Here is a 16,911-nt window from a genome sequence, read left to right as displayed (position 1 = left end):
ACAGAATCCGCCCCCCACCCCCACCCCCATGCAATTCCACCCTCTGACAGTCCGAAGAAGAGGAACAACTCGTCTGCGCTAGGAGAAGTCAGGGTCCTGACACCCCTGGGGCAGTCATCCGCAGGAGGGGGCAGGAGGGCACTTCGGGGGGCTGATCATGTTCTGTTCCTTGATCTAGGCTGCTGGGTGCATGGATGCATTCGGTCTGGGGGCACTACAGTCCAGTAGAAAGTTGAAGGCGCACACACACAACACATGCAGACACACACATGCCTCTAACCTAACTGCGTGACCTTGGGCGAGTCCTCTCCCCTCTAGGGCTCCGCCCACCCCCAAGACACAGGTCTGGCTGGCCCTGGACTCCTACCGTCTTTGCAGGCGTCTTTGCAGGGCTCCCGCAAGTCCCTTGTGCTCTGGGCCACTGGACCCATCCCCTGCCAGGGAGATGAGCAGGGGGACCAGAGCCCAGGCATACGCCCCTCCTCTGCCCCCCCCCCCCAGCCCCCAACTGCCACCTTCTTGGATCCCTGACCTTTCTGGAGACCCGACTTCCTCAAGCCCCTTATCGCAGCCACCCAGACGGACACGCCCCCTCTCCAGGAGTGGCAGCCAGGGAGCTTGACCAGCGATCTGTGCAACCTACGTCCTCACACTCATCCACCCCCCTCCCCACCAGTGACCTCATAGCGCCCCCCCCAGCTTCCCCTCAAGTGCGCCTTCACAACCGCCCTGCCTTCCGTCTTCCAGCCCCTATTCACACGTATATCTCCTGTGTAGACATCCCAGCATCTCCTCGGCCCTCTTCCCTAGACAACCTTTTCCGCACTGTCCCGTCTCAGACTGAACACGTCCAGTAAACACGGATGGAACACGCGCCGTGTGCCAGACGCTGCGAGAGCCCCTCCATACGTGTTATCTTAATGCTGCTGGTGGCCATCCTGGGGGGCGCAGGCATGATCCCCGTTTATCAGAGGAGACAACAGGAGCTCGGGGAGACTGAAGCAAGTCTCTGCAAGTCAGAGCTGGGACACGTTAATGTGCATCCAGGTTTGAATGACTAATAAATGTGAAATTCCTGCCAGGAGCCTTTGCAAATATAAAGAAGTACACGTGAAACCAAAGGAAGAAATCTAATGAGGAGACACCAGATGGCCTAACCAGGGCCCCTGAGAGCATCCACCCTGGATGACAGCCCATTCTACTTAGGGTATATTTGCCAGTGGGAACAGGGGAGCCACATCGCTGAGCCCCGGGGCGGGGAGGGGGGAGGCGGGGCGAGAAAGTGGACTTCAGACAGACATCTCTGCAGAGTCGCCTACCCAGCCAGCCCGATGAATAGTTCTAGAAGCCTCATGTGTCTCAGCTGCCCCACTAACCTGCGTGTCTCCTGCCCACTGTCACCAAAAGAGCCTCTAAGAAACACTGAGCAGGACTCTGCACTGTTCACCGCTCTTCCTGGAGTAGGAAGAGAGGGGAGGAGGGCCATCCTTGGGCGTTCTTCCTGGTCATGACCCCATCATGCCCCCAGTGCTGTGAGCTCATTCAATCCAGCCCCCGAAGACGGTCATGACTTTCCTTCTCTGTAGGTGTGCTAAGTGCCATGGCCAATCGTATGCAGCTGGGGGATAACGAGCCAGGGTACAAACCAGGTCCATCTGGTCCCCAAAGCCCATGCTCTGAACCTCTGTTCCACTCCCTCACATGTATTACGTGGGCAAGGAGCCACGAAGGTCTGGACTGGGTCCCAAGGGTTCAGAGATAAGACACATGAGCCATGACTGGGTCTTCCCTCTGACTCCGGCCCCCACCTCCCACCCACCTCAGCCATGGCCACAGCCTGGGTCAAAAGCACAGAGTATGTGTGTCTCAAAGGGACAAGCGTCATATTCGGAAACACTCTCCCCCAACACACACACTGAAGAAACAACTCAAGCAGCCCCTTCGGATGCCTGGGAGACCCCGACTCAAAGGCCCTTCCTTGGCCCGAGAGTCTGCACCAGAAGAAGCCTGATGATCACAGCTCTGGGGCACCAGAGCAGCGTGCAAGGTCACGCGGCCCAAGCCACAGTCCCTTTCCAAGCACACATCCATAGACGAGGTGGCCAGGATCCCTGGGATGGAGACCCAGAAGGTCCCTTGAGTTTGCTAGGTTCAAAGGCCTCCTTCTCCCAAACCCACAAACACCTGCACCCATTTCTGAGTCACTTTCCCCACCAAGATACCTTCTGTGCGGATGGTGAAGGGGGAGTCCCCGGGCGCCGGGCAGAGAGCTGGCCTCCCAAAGACGTCATCAGGAAGCACAGTGAGAAAAAGCCGATACCCAGGACAAAGAGCCTGCAGGGAGCAACAGGGCGGGTCAGAGACAGGTCAGCGGAGTGCACCCCTACCCAGCAAGGGCCCTGTACAAATGAATGGGTGAGGGTGTGAGGACGAAACGGGGCTGAGCTCCTGGCCAGGTCTCTTGTCACAGCAGAATAAAGAGAAGTGGACTACAAGGGGCTGGCCACGAGCCTCACGCAAAACCCCAGGGGACACTGATACAGGCATAGATCCGGCAAGTTCTAGACTCCAGACAGAGCCTGGCTCACTAAGCAGGCTCAATGTGTGATCCCCAGGCCAGCAACAGCATCACCTTGGAATTGGTAGAAATGCAAAGTCTTGGGCTCCAATCCTAGGCTTACTGAATCACTCTGGGGGTGGTGCAAGCAACACGTTTTAACAAGCTCTCCAGGCAATCCTGCTACGCGCTGAAGTCTGAGAAGCACGGGCATAGATGGAAACAGCAGGACCCGATGCCAGCCAGAGGGCAAGTAATTGGTCCAGACAAAACCCACCTGGATCCCATCAATCACCTGGGCTCAGCTCAGCACTGTGCACACAGGTCTTGCCAAGGCAATCAGTCATGAGCTGGCTTGAACACCTCCTTATCATGTTCGAGGCGGGTGGCGTGTGCCTCCATTCTTACCAGAGGGTACGATCTACAAGGCCAGGGCCATGTGGCCACCTTCCAGGCCCAGATTACTCCCAACCCCCATCTTCACCGGGCAGGCACATAGCAGTCGTCAGCTTCCGGACTGACCGATCAGGGAGGCGGATGCCTGAGCACGGGGTGTCATCTGGGGAGCGCGTTATTGCACGGATCAGGAGAGCTGGTCAAAACAGGACCCTTGTTCGTCCCTTCAACACAGAGTTGATTAGTTCCCAGGTGCCAGGCACTGGGGTAGCCCCAGGGGGACAGCAGGGAGCCCCATGTTCCTGCTGTTTCCGTACTAGGTGCCGGGCCTCAAACAGGAGAACTGAGCTAACCAGCACCGTCCCAGGGAGGCCAGAGGTAGCAGCTTCTCGGGGACCTTGAATGTATCAGAGGACTTGCAGAACCGGCAGAGCTAAAAACAGAGACCCCTGCCGCTCTGGTCAGGGCGAGGAACCCCACCCTATATGAGGCCAGGCTCACCACAGGGAGCCCCACAAGTCATGCTAGAGACCTCCAGCCCTCTCACCTCCACCCGCCACCCTCACCTCCACATTTGTGTGCGTCCCCATGCAAGACTTGCTTTATGCATTTTAATCTTCATTATTTGAAGCTGGCAGAGCAGTATTTAATTAAAACTTGGCCCATTAAAGAAAACACGCAATTGCAGAAGAAAATAAAAGCACAACAAAATTCCCACCCCATATTTAAATGAAGCTGTTAGAGATTCAATTGGAGAGGGGGCACAACCCCAAAGCAGAGAAAGCACTGGGGGCTTCCCCCAGGAGGTGACAGGAGGACAGGCGACCCAGCACGAGACACTGCTCCCTCACCTCTGAGGGACCCTCACTGCATTCCACCAAGCTTGAGGATGGGTCCCTGGGATCCCAAGATGAAGCCAGGCTGGTCTCAGGACAGCAGCCAGAGAAACAGTGTAGGAGGCGGGTGGCTGTGCACCCAGGAAGATTCTGAAAGAATCAGCTATCGTCTCCCGGCCTGAGGACAAGGACGTATTCCTCAAGTTTATTGTCTCCCGCTCCCTCAAACCCCCTCCCCAGCTATGGGGTTGTATTTATTTTTATTTTTTTTTTAATTTTTTTTTAACATTTATTTATTTTTGAGACACAGAGAGACACAGCATGAACGGGGGAGGGGCAGAGAGAGAGGGAGACACAGAATCGGAAGCAAGCTCCAGGCTCTGAGCCATCAGCCCAGAGCCCGACGCGGGGCTCGAACTCGCGGACCGCGAGATCGTGACCTGAGCCGAAGTCGGGCGCTTAACCGACTGAGCCACCCAGGCGCCCCTGGGGTTGTATTTAGAGCCAGGGCTCAAACAAACCTGCTATGAGAAAGAGATCTAAACTTTTAGCCTAGAATCTGACGCCCCAAACACACCTCATCTGAATCTCTCTCTGCCAGACCCCAATCCTAGGGCCATTGATGGTGGATTCCAGTAAAAATGGTTTCGTCCGTCTGTGTATCCATTCAAACGATATTCCGGGAGCAACTACAGAATGAGGCTCTGGGGAAACTAAAGGGAGCAGGGCTCCCAGCCTGGACTTAAAAATTAACAGGTAAAAAAAAAAAAAAAAAAAAAAAAAAAATTAACAGGTAGAGGTGATGTGGTTAGAGGCTAGCTCCCCTCCATCTGAAGGGGACACGAAGATTCCACTGCTGGCTGTGACTCTCTGGGTAGCCTAGGAAGACCCTAGGTGAATAAACAGAACTTGAAGGGAGGGGAGTCTATGCAATACCACCTCTGAATCCTGGCTTCAGATAAAAGCCTGAAAAAGCCAGGACCCCAGAGGGAAGGAGCTCTGGGGAGTGGGCGCTGTCCATGGTGCTGGCTCCAGCAGCCGCCTCCAATTGCACCAGAAAACGTCCAGCCAAAGCTCGGGTCGGTTGGCGGGCCTTCCCATGACCTGGAGGGCGGGACGACATGGGGTGGCAGAGACCGGGAGAGGACCCTCTCAACGGTCAGTGTCAGCCAGGCCTTCGAGGATTTCGCTGGAGGAGTAAGGTCCTTTCCAGGGACGCCCACTTCCCTCCCTGCTTCCCATGCGAACCTTGCGTCGAGCCATCCCCCTGCCTCCTGCCCAAGGCCCTACACTTGGGACCGCCAACTCTACGATCCTCCCCTCCCGCATCCTCCAGACATCGGCGGTCCATCATGAGCCGTGCTGTCGGGAAGGCAGGCTGCCTAGCTCCACACTACAGGCCCAGCCCATCCAGAGGCTGGAGGTGCTGGGGAGGCCGGAGACACCTGAGCCAAGGTATTCCCGTCTGGGGGCTGGAGGGAGACCAGCTGGAAGGGGCGGGGACTCCGGCCAAAGGCCTGGAGGGGAGGGGCTCAAAACCCGACCCTCCCACAGCCCTCCTGCGCCTCTTCCTGCCCAGCTCCTGCCCCAGCGGAAAGGAGCCGCGTCCACACCGAACCTGTGGCCGCATCCGGAGTGCGACCACCGCCCCGCCCTCGCCACTCCCTCGGCGCCCTCTGCCACCCAGCCCCCCGGGGCAAGGTGGCCCTCCGACCCCGCTGGGCACCCATCGCTTAGCGTCTCCTCCCCACCCCCAGCAGCAGGCGGGCTCCGCGGGCTCTAGGGAGAGGAGCCCGGGGTCTGGGAGGGGGGAGGGGCCTGGAGGGGTTCGACAGAGCCCAGCTAGACTTGGCCCCCCCGAGGTTGGGGCGAAAGGATCCGTCTTCGCCTCTATCCTGCCTCCACGTTCCCAGAGGTCCCGGCTCCCGCTGCCCTGGCGCTCCACAGCGCCGCCCCTGCCACCAACTCTCCACGGACGCTAAGGAGGGTCGAATTCCCAGCAGAAAGGGGGGTGGGAGGGCGTCCTTGCTCCATCTCGGGGAACCTCCCGTTAGAGACAGGCCCGCACGCCGCCGCGAGAACGGGAGCGCGAGCAGAAGACGAGGGCAAAGCGGTGGGACAGGTGGACGACTCAACCCAGGGCTCGACTCGCACGCGGGGCGGGGAAGCCTCCCAGCGCCGCGCAAGAACTTCGCCGCCGGGGTGGGGCCGTCTGAGAAGTGGGAAGGACCCTGAGGGGCGGGGAAGGGGCACCCTGGCAGAGGCGACTTCCCGGGCCCAGGGCCACAACCCGGGTGCGCTCTGCCCCCGTTCCCACCCTCGCACCCCGAGTCCTCGCCACCTCGGGGCACGTCTCAGGATTACACGCCCCTCCCCACCCGAACCCGAACCTCGGCCCCATCCCTTCCACAGCCCCGCCGGCCATCACAAACACGAACCGCCGCCCTCTGCCCCTGGGACGGGCCCCCTCGCGGGGAACGACCTCGCCCACCCCTACCCCGCGCCCCCTCGGACAAAAAGACCTCCCCGCGCCAGCCGGGAGAGAACTTTACCGAAAGGGTCTCAGGGTGACCAGGCATCTTCTGACCATTATCTTCCCATCCGGGTTGACTGTGATCATTGTTCAAACTTGTCTGGGCGAGGAGCCGCGGGCAAGGCCGGACGCACCGTCCCGGGCCCTGCTCCCGCCGCGTCCGGGCCGCGAACCCGCGGCGGGCCGAAGCCGGGTCTGAGCGAGGCCGGGAGGGAAGTGGGGGGGCGGGGGCTCGGCGGCTTCGCTGCTCGGGGTCGGCGCGGCCTGGGCGGGCGGGGAAGGGGAGCGGCGCGGCTGCCGGAGGGCGGCGAGGGCGCCCAGCCGGGCCGTCTCTGCGTCTCCGCCCTCCCCGCTTCACATTTTTAGGGCCGGGAGGCGGCGCGCTCCCCGACCGCCGGCCGCGCGTCTGCCTGCTGGGGCTCGCTCGCTGGGCGGGACGGCGCCGCGGCGCGCAGACGGGCTCCCCGCCGCGGGCGCCCTCATCCCCGGACCCGCGCCCTCGGTGCCGGCTAGAGGCGGCCCCGGGCCCGCGTCCCGGCCCCCCGCGCCTCCGGGCCGCGCCGCTCCCCGGCCCCGCGCCGCGCCGCGCCCATGGCTCTCGGCGAGGGCGCCCCGCGCCCGCCCGGCCGCCCGCTCGCTCGGCTGCCCGCGCTCGGGTGTCCGGCGTCCGGCCCCGCGCCGCGCTACGCGGGGAGGCGCCGCATTGTTTCCTCGGAGGAGGCGGAGGAGCCGCTGCTGGGGCGGCCCTGGAGCGGCCGCCGCGCTTCCTCGGCGCGCCGGCGCCACCTCGTGGCTGCGGCCCGGAAGCGCGCCCTCCGGGCCGGGTGTGGGTGGGGGGGGAGGCGGGGGTCCCTGCGCCTCCCCCCACCAGCTGTGCCACCTCCCCGGCCCGGCCTTCGGGAGCATCCCGCGAGCCACCAGCCCCGCTTCGGCTCCTGCGGAGCACAGAAAAGGTCGGCGCTGGGAGAAGACCCCCTCCCCCTCCCCACTTCCTCCGGCGCCTGGGCCCTTCCTGGCGTCGCCGCCCCTGCCCCTATCTCCCCCGGTGGCCTTCTGTCCTGGCCCCTTCACACCACCTCTGATGTCGCTTTGCAGCCCTCACCCATCCTCTGGCCCTCTCTGGTCAGAAACTGCAGCGGCTCCCCTTTGCTTACTGAGCTAAGTTCAAACTCCGCCTCTCGCGCTTAGGCTCATCCACTGAGCCCAGAAGCCAGGGCGCGCGGTGTTGACCTGGGCTCTTGTCTCAGACGCTCCGTTAACAAGTGGCCGACGCGGGCAGATCAGGGACACTTCAGAGCCTCGGCTTCTCCACTATGAAATGAGAGTGACCTGAGGTTGGCCAAGGCGCTTTCCTACTCGATAAAGCATTTACGTGCCCTCGACCCCGTCCCCCTCCACTTCTCGACTTTGGAGATGTGTTTGCCACTACAGGCGTGGGTCAGCGGCTTCTACCGGCCAGGAGGCCAGTGCAGCGACGCGAGAGCCAGGCCCGCAACGGACAAAGCACTCAGGCAGAAACAGCACTTGCCAGACCAGACCTCGACCCAGCACAGACAAGGAAGCACCTGCCAGGAGGAGCCCAAGGCCTCGGGCCACGTTAGAAGGATCTGGATGACCCTGAATCTTTCCATCCCTGGCAGTGATTCTGCAGAAGAGGAGAAAAACCTTTATTCTCACGCACCCGGCCCCGGTCCCCTCCAACTTGGGCCCCATCCCCTTTGCCAGCGCGCCTCCCGGCCGCGCTTCTGAGCCATTTCTCACCAGCAGTGACTCACGCTCCTTCTTTTCCTGCTCCTTCTTCATCAAAATTCACCTGCCCCGTGTTCCATTATCTCATCGCCTTGCTCTCTGCTAATGTGAAAGCCAATGATGAATTGGTGTTGGCGGATTAATGTGTGACTTCAGCTAGGTAACAAATTTGCATTGAACAAGGACATGCTGACCGTGCCTCCCTGCAGGGGAGTGATGGGGGGGGGGGGAAACTTGGGCATCGTGGCAGGCTGGCCCAAGAGCGATCTGAAGGCATCGGTCGCTGCCAGGCCCATACCTGCCACACACCCAGGCACGAATTTAACCCCTGGATGGCAAGGGGATATCCACGCTCAGTAATGAAGGGGCCCTTCCAACTGTGTGCCTCTCATGTGAGTTTGGGGGTCGCGCTTTTGGCACTTCAGGCCGAAGGGGAGGAGGGGCACAGCCATGTCTGGTTTGGCTCACAAGGTGGGAGAGGGTCTGCCCCACCGGCTCCGGGCCTTGCCCTCGCGCATGTGGCCTTTGAGACGGGCAGGGGAGAGTGCTCGCTGCCATCTGACAGCGTGCTGTGGCCAGGCAGGGAGGCGGGGGGGCCGTCAAAGATACTCTCTGAGCCCCACCACCCGGCCGCCTCCTTTCAGACTGTCCCCCTTCTGCCAGCCTCTTGCCTACAGCACAGACCCGTGTGAAAGGTCCTGCTTGCTGCCTGTTGTAGACTTTAGGAGGAAGTTTGTGGATTCCTGGTCATGCAACCTCAGATACACCCTCTTCATGCCTCAGTTTCCTCGGCTGTCAATCAGGCTCTTTTTTTTTTTTTTTTTTTTTTTTAGAGAGAGAGAGCACAAGTGGGAAAGGGCAGAGAGAGGGGGGGACAGAGGCTCTGAAGTGGGCTCTGCACGGATAGCAGAAAGCCTGACATGTGCTCAAATGTGAGATCATGACGTGAGCCGAAGGCAGGCGCTTAACCGGCTGAGCCACCCAGGCGTCCCTGAGTCGGGCTCTTTAGGGGGACCTGAGAAGTCACCCCTGGATGCCTGTAAACGGCCCACTGCCTGGCGCCCATAAGCCCTCCCAGCCTAGCGGTTGTGATTTTTCTTGTTACTGCCTACCTGGGGTGGGTGCTGTCGGGGCCCCCACCCTATTCCCCGGGCATCCCCCTCTAGAGGCCGAAAGGCAGGTTCCTGACAATACACGCGGCTTTATTTCTGCTCAAACCTACAAGACCAAGACAGAAACGCCAGCGAATCGATGCCCTGAAGCAGCCCTCGAGCAATGGACCGATACCCATTTCCCTCTCCCTCGGGCGGGAATGCTCCCAGAGCTCCCCAGGGGAACTGAGCCCCCCGCTGCCCACAGCCGTGGCCGGCTCTGTAGCACACCCCATACCGGCCTCCTTCCCTTCCTGGCCTCACCCCCTACTCTTCCGTCCGTGTTCCTGGGGTCACCTCCGAAATACACTCCTGGCACCTGCGTCCTTGTCCGAGGATTTACTTCCAGGGAACCCGAGCCAAGATCCTGCCCTACGGGCCAGTGGTTCTCAGCCCTGACTCAGCAGAATCACCTGCAGAACGTAATAAAACAGAAACTCCCTGCCTCGGTTCGGTACCGCAGACGGGGGCCCGGGCACCTTCCGGTTTGTTTGTTTTTTTTAATACTTTAGGTTATGTTAACGTAACTGGCCGGGGGGGGGGGGGGGGGGGGGGGGGATCGGGGAGAACCACGGCCTTCGGAGAAGGAAGAAGCTAGAAGAGATTAGGGGAGCGGGAATTGGGGCACATTTGCTGGCGGGGGGCGGGGGTGGCACATCCAAGGACTGACACAGCAGGTCATACCAGATTCTAGAAGCGTCCCCCTTTCCGCTCTTTTTCTCTCCCGAGGCTACAAACAGAACCACGAGCTGGCCCGACACGGGTGTCAGGGTGCAGGCTCTGAATATGGCACTTCCTGGCTCTACCCTCCACTGCCCTCCACGCGGGCCTGCGGCCTGGCCGGAGGGTCAGAGGCCCAGGGCATCAGGAGGCCCTGGCCAGGCTGGAGGGCCTCTGTCTGAAAAAAGGGGCAGGGCAGGGCAGAACTCTGGGGAAGGGATTTGGGGGAAGCGGGTGATGCACCTGCACGCAGGGGTGCGTGCTCAAAGTACTGAGGGGGTGGGACTCTAGTAGTCTCCAAGGTTCCTATGACAAACTACCCCAGGTGAGGGGCTTAAGACAAGAGCAAGTGATTCTCTCACAGTTCTGGAGGCCAGAAGTTCTTTTTTTTTTTTTTTTTTTTTTTAACTTTTTTTTTCAACGTTTATTTATTTTTGGGACAGAGAGAGACAGAGCATGAACGGGGGAGGGGCAGAGAGAGAGGGAGACACAGAATCGGAAACAGGCCCCAGGCTCCGAGCCATCAGCCCAGAGCCCGACGCGGGGCTCGAACTCACGGACCGCGAGATCGTGACCTGGCTGAAGTCGGACGCTTAACCGACTGCGCCACCCAGGTGCCCCAGGAGGCCAGAAGTTCTAAATCAAGGTCTGGCAGAGTCGGTTCCTCCTAGAGGCCCTGAGTGGGGACCTGGCCCATGGCGTCCAGTGGGGACCAGCGACCCTTGGCTGGCAGCTGCGTTACCCAATCTCTCCCCCATCGTCACGTGGCCTTCCCCGTGTGTGTCCCTCTGTGTCCTCTCTTCTTCTTATAAGGACACTAGTCGTTGGATTAGGGCCCCCCCCCCACCACAGTATGAGCTCATCCTAACGAATTACATCTGCACGGATCCTATTTCCAAACAAGATTGTGTTCTGAGGTTCCAGGCGGACATGAATGGGGGGGGGGGGCACATCTGTTCAACCTACTACGGGGACCTAGTGGGAAGGGGCCGGAGGGGTCCTTGCCAAGGACCCGAGGTCCCCCCGGGGGACAGGCACCGTTGCCTTGTGTGAATAGGGACCCGGTTATTCCAAGAGTCAGAAATCTGGACTTCCCACAAGCAGTCGCATAATTGTAAAACGTGAACTCAGTATTTTTAGAACATTATGCGAGACCAATAAAATCCACCGGAGGCCTGCCATCCGGGTCCCCTGGGGTGTCCGCAGAGGGCAAAGCCCACCAGCCCTGCCCGCCTGGCGAGCCCCACTTCTCCGGGGCCTGCCCCCACCGCAAACACCCCTGGAGGAAGGTCAGCGCTCCTACGCGCACTCAGGGGTTCCCCGAAGTTCCCCTGCCCCCTCGCTGCTTCCCCCCCCCCCCCCCAAGCCTCCTGGGCGTATGCGAGCCTTGACTGCCGCCCCCAGCTGTTCAAGGCTTCAAGGTTGCTTCTGGAGCTCACAGACAGGCCCGGGTGGAAAGAGGAAGAAAAGAAACAAACAGTTCACGGGGTTTGAAATCCTCATTTAATGTGCTCCGACTACAGCAGCAGACGGCACATTAAGAGGCAATAGGCCATTGTCCTTTGCCGGAGTGCGGAGCATTAATAATGTCATAACAGCATTTACTGACACTGTGCACAAATCATCAGCGGCCTCCCCGGGCGGGAACAAGCCGCCCCACGCGGACGCCAGCCGCCCTGAGCCATGCAAGGAGGCCGAGGAGCCGGCAGAGCTGTTTCTGCGATGCATATTTCATGCTTTCTGTTTCACAACATTTAGGCTAATCCTCTGATTGAAAAGCAGCGTCTGGGGTTTATTTTTATTTATGCCAGAAGGCCATTCTGCCACACAGCTTGTGGGAGCTGAAAGAACACAGCTATAGCACTTTGCCTGCTCTGCGAGGAAGTTAGCTGCCTTGTCTGTGCCTGCGTCTGGGTCTGCATGCGTGTGCATATGTGTGCACGCACGCGTGTGCGTCGGGGTTGGGCGGCAGGGGAGCCGGGGGGGAGACGAGACAGGGGACCCTCCCAAGTGGGCCCCCTCCCGGCAACCGGAGACACGGGTGAGCTCTTCATTTAACATCGTCACGAGATCCCGTTTATTGAACACCTACTATGTGCCAGGAAATGATTCAGGGATTTTAAATACGTTACCACGTTGACACCGCTATTTTAGTTAAATTTGCTCATCCTGGGCAACTTAAACCACCCCCCCCTTTCTTTCTGGACAGTTCCCCCTGCACACCACTGTCCCACAGGTCAGTGCAGGCACGTGGGGTTAGCAGAATCGTGGTCTCCCAAAGACGGTCACGTCCTGATCCCTGAAATCTGTGATTATGTCACATAACACGGCCAAAGGGGATTAAGGTTCCAGATGGAATTAAGGTTAATCCACTGAGCATAAAATAGGGAGATCGTCCTGGATTGTCTGGCTGGACCTAATGTAATCGAAAAAGTCCTGAAATATAGAAGAGGGAGGCAGCGGGAGTCAGTGTCAGGGCGATGAGACGTGAGGGAAACCGGACTGGCCCTTGCTGCTTTTGAAGATGAGACGGAGGGAGAGACCACGAGGCAGGGAATGCAGGTGGCTTCTAGAAGCCGAACAAAGCAAGGCAATGGATTCTCCCAGAGCCTGCACATAAAATGCAGCCCTGTTCCAGGGTGTCCTGAGTGTAACTGTCCCCGGCCAGGGGAGGAGTCAATACGATCCTTGGGGACCCCAGGGCTCTAGGGTCGTTCGTCCGTCTTCCTAAACAGCTTGAACCTTAACCTCGATGGCAGGAAAGCTTCCTGCAGCTTGTAGGGTCTGTCCGCTGGGTGTTGATGCCCCGTTCTCCTAATATGATCGGTTTATCAACCAGGTCCAGCGAAGTCCAAAAGCCTAACCCATGAAGATAAATACGTTCTTTCTTCCGGTCTCTCGGAGAAAGCAGGCACGAGCAGAGGAACCCGAGGGAGGATCAGACTTGCCGTTGGCCCCTTGAGCAATGCTGGCACCCCGCCCCCCCTCAGCACAACCCAGCTGCAAGCCACTGAGCCTGAAGTGCCCGCGAGCCTGAGGTTGACGGCAGAGCTGGCCCTATCCTGACGCATTTTGAAAATAGTTGTTTGTGGGGCATCGTTGGGAGTTGGCCCCTGAGTGCTATTTTGGTCACCGTGGTGTAACCACTACATGAAAAAAGAAATTTTTTTTTACATTTTTTACATTTATTTGAGAGACAGAGTGAGACAAAGTGAGAGTGGGGGAGGGGCAGCGAGAGAGGGAGACACAGAATCCGAAGCGGGCTCCAGGCTCGGAGCCGTCAGCACAGAGCCCAACGCGGGGCTCGAACTCACGGACCGTGAGATCATGACCTGAGCCGAAGCCGGCCACTCAACCGACGGAGCCACCCAGGCGCCCCTGTACTGCTCCATTTAACTTGCACTGTAGAAGTGTGCCCTTGACATACCCCCGCTTTGCTTCTGGAACCCAGGAAAGCCAGACGCGGAATGGGCAATGAGCGGAGACACGGGACAGCAGGGTGCGCGTGGCCAGGACGCCCAGGACTCCTGTCCCTCTAGAATCCACGGCATGTGGACAGAGAGCCCTTCCTGCTGAGCTGGCTCTTTCTGGCTTATGGGTTTTTTTTTGTTTGTTTTTTTTTTTTTCTTTTTGAAATCAGAGTGAAATTCACATCATATAAAGTTAGCCGTTTATACTTGCATCAAACATACAGTCCGGGGGCATTTAGGACATCCACCTGGTTACACAACCCCCATCTCCCTCTAGTCCCCAAAACACTTCATCACCCCGAAAGGAGAGCTCGCACCCACTAAGCAGTCACTTTCCGTTCTCTCCTCCCCCCCCCCAGCCTTTGGGAGCTCCTAATTTGCTTTCTGTCTCCGCAGATTTGCCTGATGTGGACATTTTATACAGGTAGGATCATCACACCATATGTGGTCTTTTGTGACTGGTTTCCTTCCGCTTAGCAGTATGTTTTCAAGGTTCCATCCATATCACAGCGTGTATCGAATTCTGTTCTCTTTCATGGCCAGACAATGTTGCACTGTGGGGACAGACCACATTTCACTTATTCACCCATTCTCCCGTGGACACGGGTTGCTCCCACCTTTCAGCTGCTGTGGGTTCTTCTTCCCCGTCCCCTTCTCCTCCTCCTCTGCATGCCCTCCTCGTCTTCCTCTCCTTTGTGGCAGTTAAAATGTTGTTTGAGGGGCGCCTGGGTGGCACAGTCGGTTAAGCGTCCGACTTCAGCCAGGTCACGATCTCGCGGTCCGTGAGTTCGAGCCCCGCGTCGGGCTCTGGGCTGATGGCTCGGAGCCTGGAGCCTGCTTCCGATTCTGTGTCTCCCTCTCTCTCTGCCCCTCCCCCGTTCACGCTCTGTCTCTCTCTGTCCCAAATAAATAAATAAATAAATAAACATTAAAAAAAAAAAAAAGAGGCTCTCAAAGGGTGTTCAGCACCTTGTGTCCCTTCCACCCCTGCTCCCCGCCCCCCCCCCGGCCATCTAGTACCTTCCATGGAGACAACTTATGGTACCAGTTTCTTGTCTCTCCTTCCCTTCTGCACACCGTTTGCAACACAGCAATAGATAACGACCACAGGAGCCCACGGCTCTGTCAGCTGAAGTTCGTGGAAGGCACTGGAAGAGGTCTGCAGCCAGAAAGGGGTCCTTCTCTCACAAGCTAGAACCTCCCTCCAGAAGGACGCCAAGCCTCTCAAGCCAAGAGCCTGTGGAGGGGTATTAGTCTGGGAAAATGTATCCAGTGTGCTAGGCATGGTATGAATACAGCTACAGGTTAACGGCAGGAAGGAAGAGAAGAGTGGCTGATAGACGGGGAGATTTTCGAGGCAGGTTCTGCAGTCCCCGTGCAATAGCGGTGTCTGAGGTACAATAGAAGTTTCCATGGCAAAGAGCAGGGAAGCCAGGGTCACAGCTGGTGGAAGAAGAGAGGGAGCTGAGGTTCGGCCAGTTGTTAGGGAAAGAAGACGAGGGCAGGAGAGGTTAGCCATTGGAGAGGCCTGACTCGGTCCTGGCTGCTATCTTTAGAAGGTCCTGCCGGCAGGGCACCTGGGTGGCTCCATCGGCGAAGCGTCCGACTTCGGCTCAGGTCATGACCTCAGGGTCTGTGGGTTCGAGCCCCGTGACGGGCTCTGCGCTGACAGCTCGGAGCCTGGAGCCTGCCGTGGATTGCGTCTCCCTCTTTCTCTGCCCCTCCCCTGCTCCCACTTTGTCTCTCTCTTGCTCTCAAAAATAAATAGATATTAAAAAGATTAAAAAATGATAATAATAAGGTCCTGCTGGCGAAATGGTTCGGAGCCGGCATCTGGGCACTTAGCACTTGAACGATCCCTCCCTTCCCTAACCGATAAGGAAGGTTCACTGCGCCTACACTGTTTGTCCAAACGGTGTGGTTTGTGATGAACACTGGCTTTGCTTGGGGGAGTCCGGAATTTGGCAGGTGCTCAGCATAGATGCCTAGGTGACCAGCCCCCAGGAGAAACCTTGGGAGCTGAGTCTCTGATGGGTATCCCTGGACAGGCACAGCACGTCTATTACTGCGTCTTTGTTTGCTCTGGGTGCCCCCTCACGGGAGCAAAGAGCATCAGACGTCTGCACGCACGCGTCTTCGGACTCTGCCTACACCTTTCTCCTGGCCAATACTGTTGTGCGTCCTTTTGCCGTAACAAACCTTAGCCGTGGGCACCGCTACCTGCGAGTGCTTCCAGCAAATCGCCAGACCTGGGGGCGGGGGGGCTCAGTCGGTTAAGCATCCCACTTCAGCTCAGGTCATGATCTCACGGGTATGTGGGTTCAAGCCCCAAGTCGGGCTCTGTGCTGAGAGCGCGGAGCCTGCTTCGGATTCTCTCTTTCTCTCCCTCTCTCTGCCCCTCCCCCACTTGCGCCCTCTCTCATGGGCGCGCGCTCTCTCTCTCTCTCTCAACATAAATAAACTTCAATAGATATATATGTGGGATGCCTGGGTGGCTCAGTCGGTTAAGCGCCCGACCTCAGCTCAGGCATGATCTCATAGTTCATGAGTTCAAGCCCTGCATTTGCCTCTGTGCTAACAGCTCAGAGCCTGGAGCCTGCTTCGGACTCTGTCTCCCTCTCTCTCTGCCCCTCCCCTGCTCACGCTCTGTCTCTCTCTGTCTCTCAAAAAGAAAAAAACGTTAAAAAAATTGTTTAATAAAAATAAAAAATAAACATTTATATATTTATACTTATATTTGTATTTATGTTTTTATATTTATAAGAACTGTCTGGATCCAAAACAGGAATCCGTTTGCGCTGTATTTATGGGTTGCCTTGGCTATAAATGGTCTGAAAACTTAGAACCCCTTCTGCACAACAGTCATGGAAGACGGGGAGGGGCCGCCCCGGTGGGAGGCGCGGCGGCTGAACCTGAACGTACAATAGAATCTCAGAGGGACGCTGCGGGGAATCCAGGCCTCACAGAACTGCTCAGCGTCCCGGTGAGGAGTCAGGCATGGGGTGGACAGTCTATTCTTTGTGGGCCACCCAGCCATTCTCCCCTGTTAGGATAGGAGCGCCCCAGGGCAGAAATCCTGCTCCCCACTCGGGGTAACTGTGGGCAGCTCCAGGCCTTGGGACCTGACCACGCCCATCCTCTTTAGGCCTTCCCGGCTCCTGTCCCCACCCTCTCCACGGGACCCCCTTCCCTCCTCTCTGTAATACCTTTCATCGCCTGTGACTTCTCTTGAGGGTCACTGTCAAGGGCGAGACTCACCTCCTCTCCTTTTGACCCCCAGTGCATGTCAGGCATGCATCACAACTGGGCCCATCACAACTGGGCAGTGACCTTCAGAAGATCTCCAACAACGAGAGTCCCGGGCAGGCACGGCTGTGACCGTGGGGGATGACGGCAACAGAATGACTCAGAGTCCCAGAAAGCACCTGGCCTGCCGGGAGCTGGAGCTCAGCCATCAGCTCCATACGATCTCTGTCCCCCATTGTCTCATCACAGAACA

The 16,911-nt window shown here is 58.3% G+C and overlaps 1 protein-coding gene across 1 annotated transcript in view; it reads right to left on the bottom strand.

The window, feature by feature from the left end:
• Window positions 1–6,875, bottom strand: part of MGAT5B (alpha-1,6-mannosylglycoprotein 6-beta-N-acetylglucosaminyltransferase B) — a 72,690-nt gene extending 65,815 nt beyond the window's left edge. Inside the window, 3 exon segments of the mRNA XM_045489742.1 lie at window positions 2,223–2,255; window positions 2,258–2,334; window positions 6,342–6,875. Coding sequence (XP_045345698.1) covers window positions 2,223–2,255; window positions 2,258–2,334; window positions 6,342–6,409 — 178 coding nt within the window. The 5' untranslated portion in view covers window positions 6,410–6,875.
• Window positions 6,876–16,911: the final 10,036 nt, after the last annotated feature.

Source organism: Leopardus geoffroyi, chromosome E1, assembly GCF_018350155.1.
Source record: "Leopardus geoffroyi isolate Oge1 chromosome E1, O.geoffroyi_Oge1_pat1.0, whole genome shotgun sequence".
NCBI lineage: Eukaryota > Metazoa > Chordata > Mammalia > Carnivora > Felidae > Leopardus > Leopardus geoffroyi.
The sequence above is the reverse complement of the archived record's forward strand: the minus strand, read 5'-3'. Positions and strand labels throughout refer to the sequence as shown.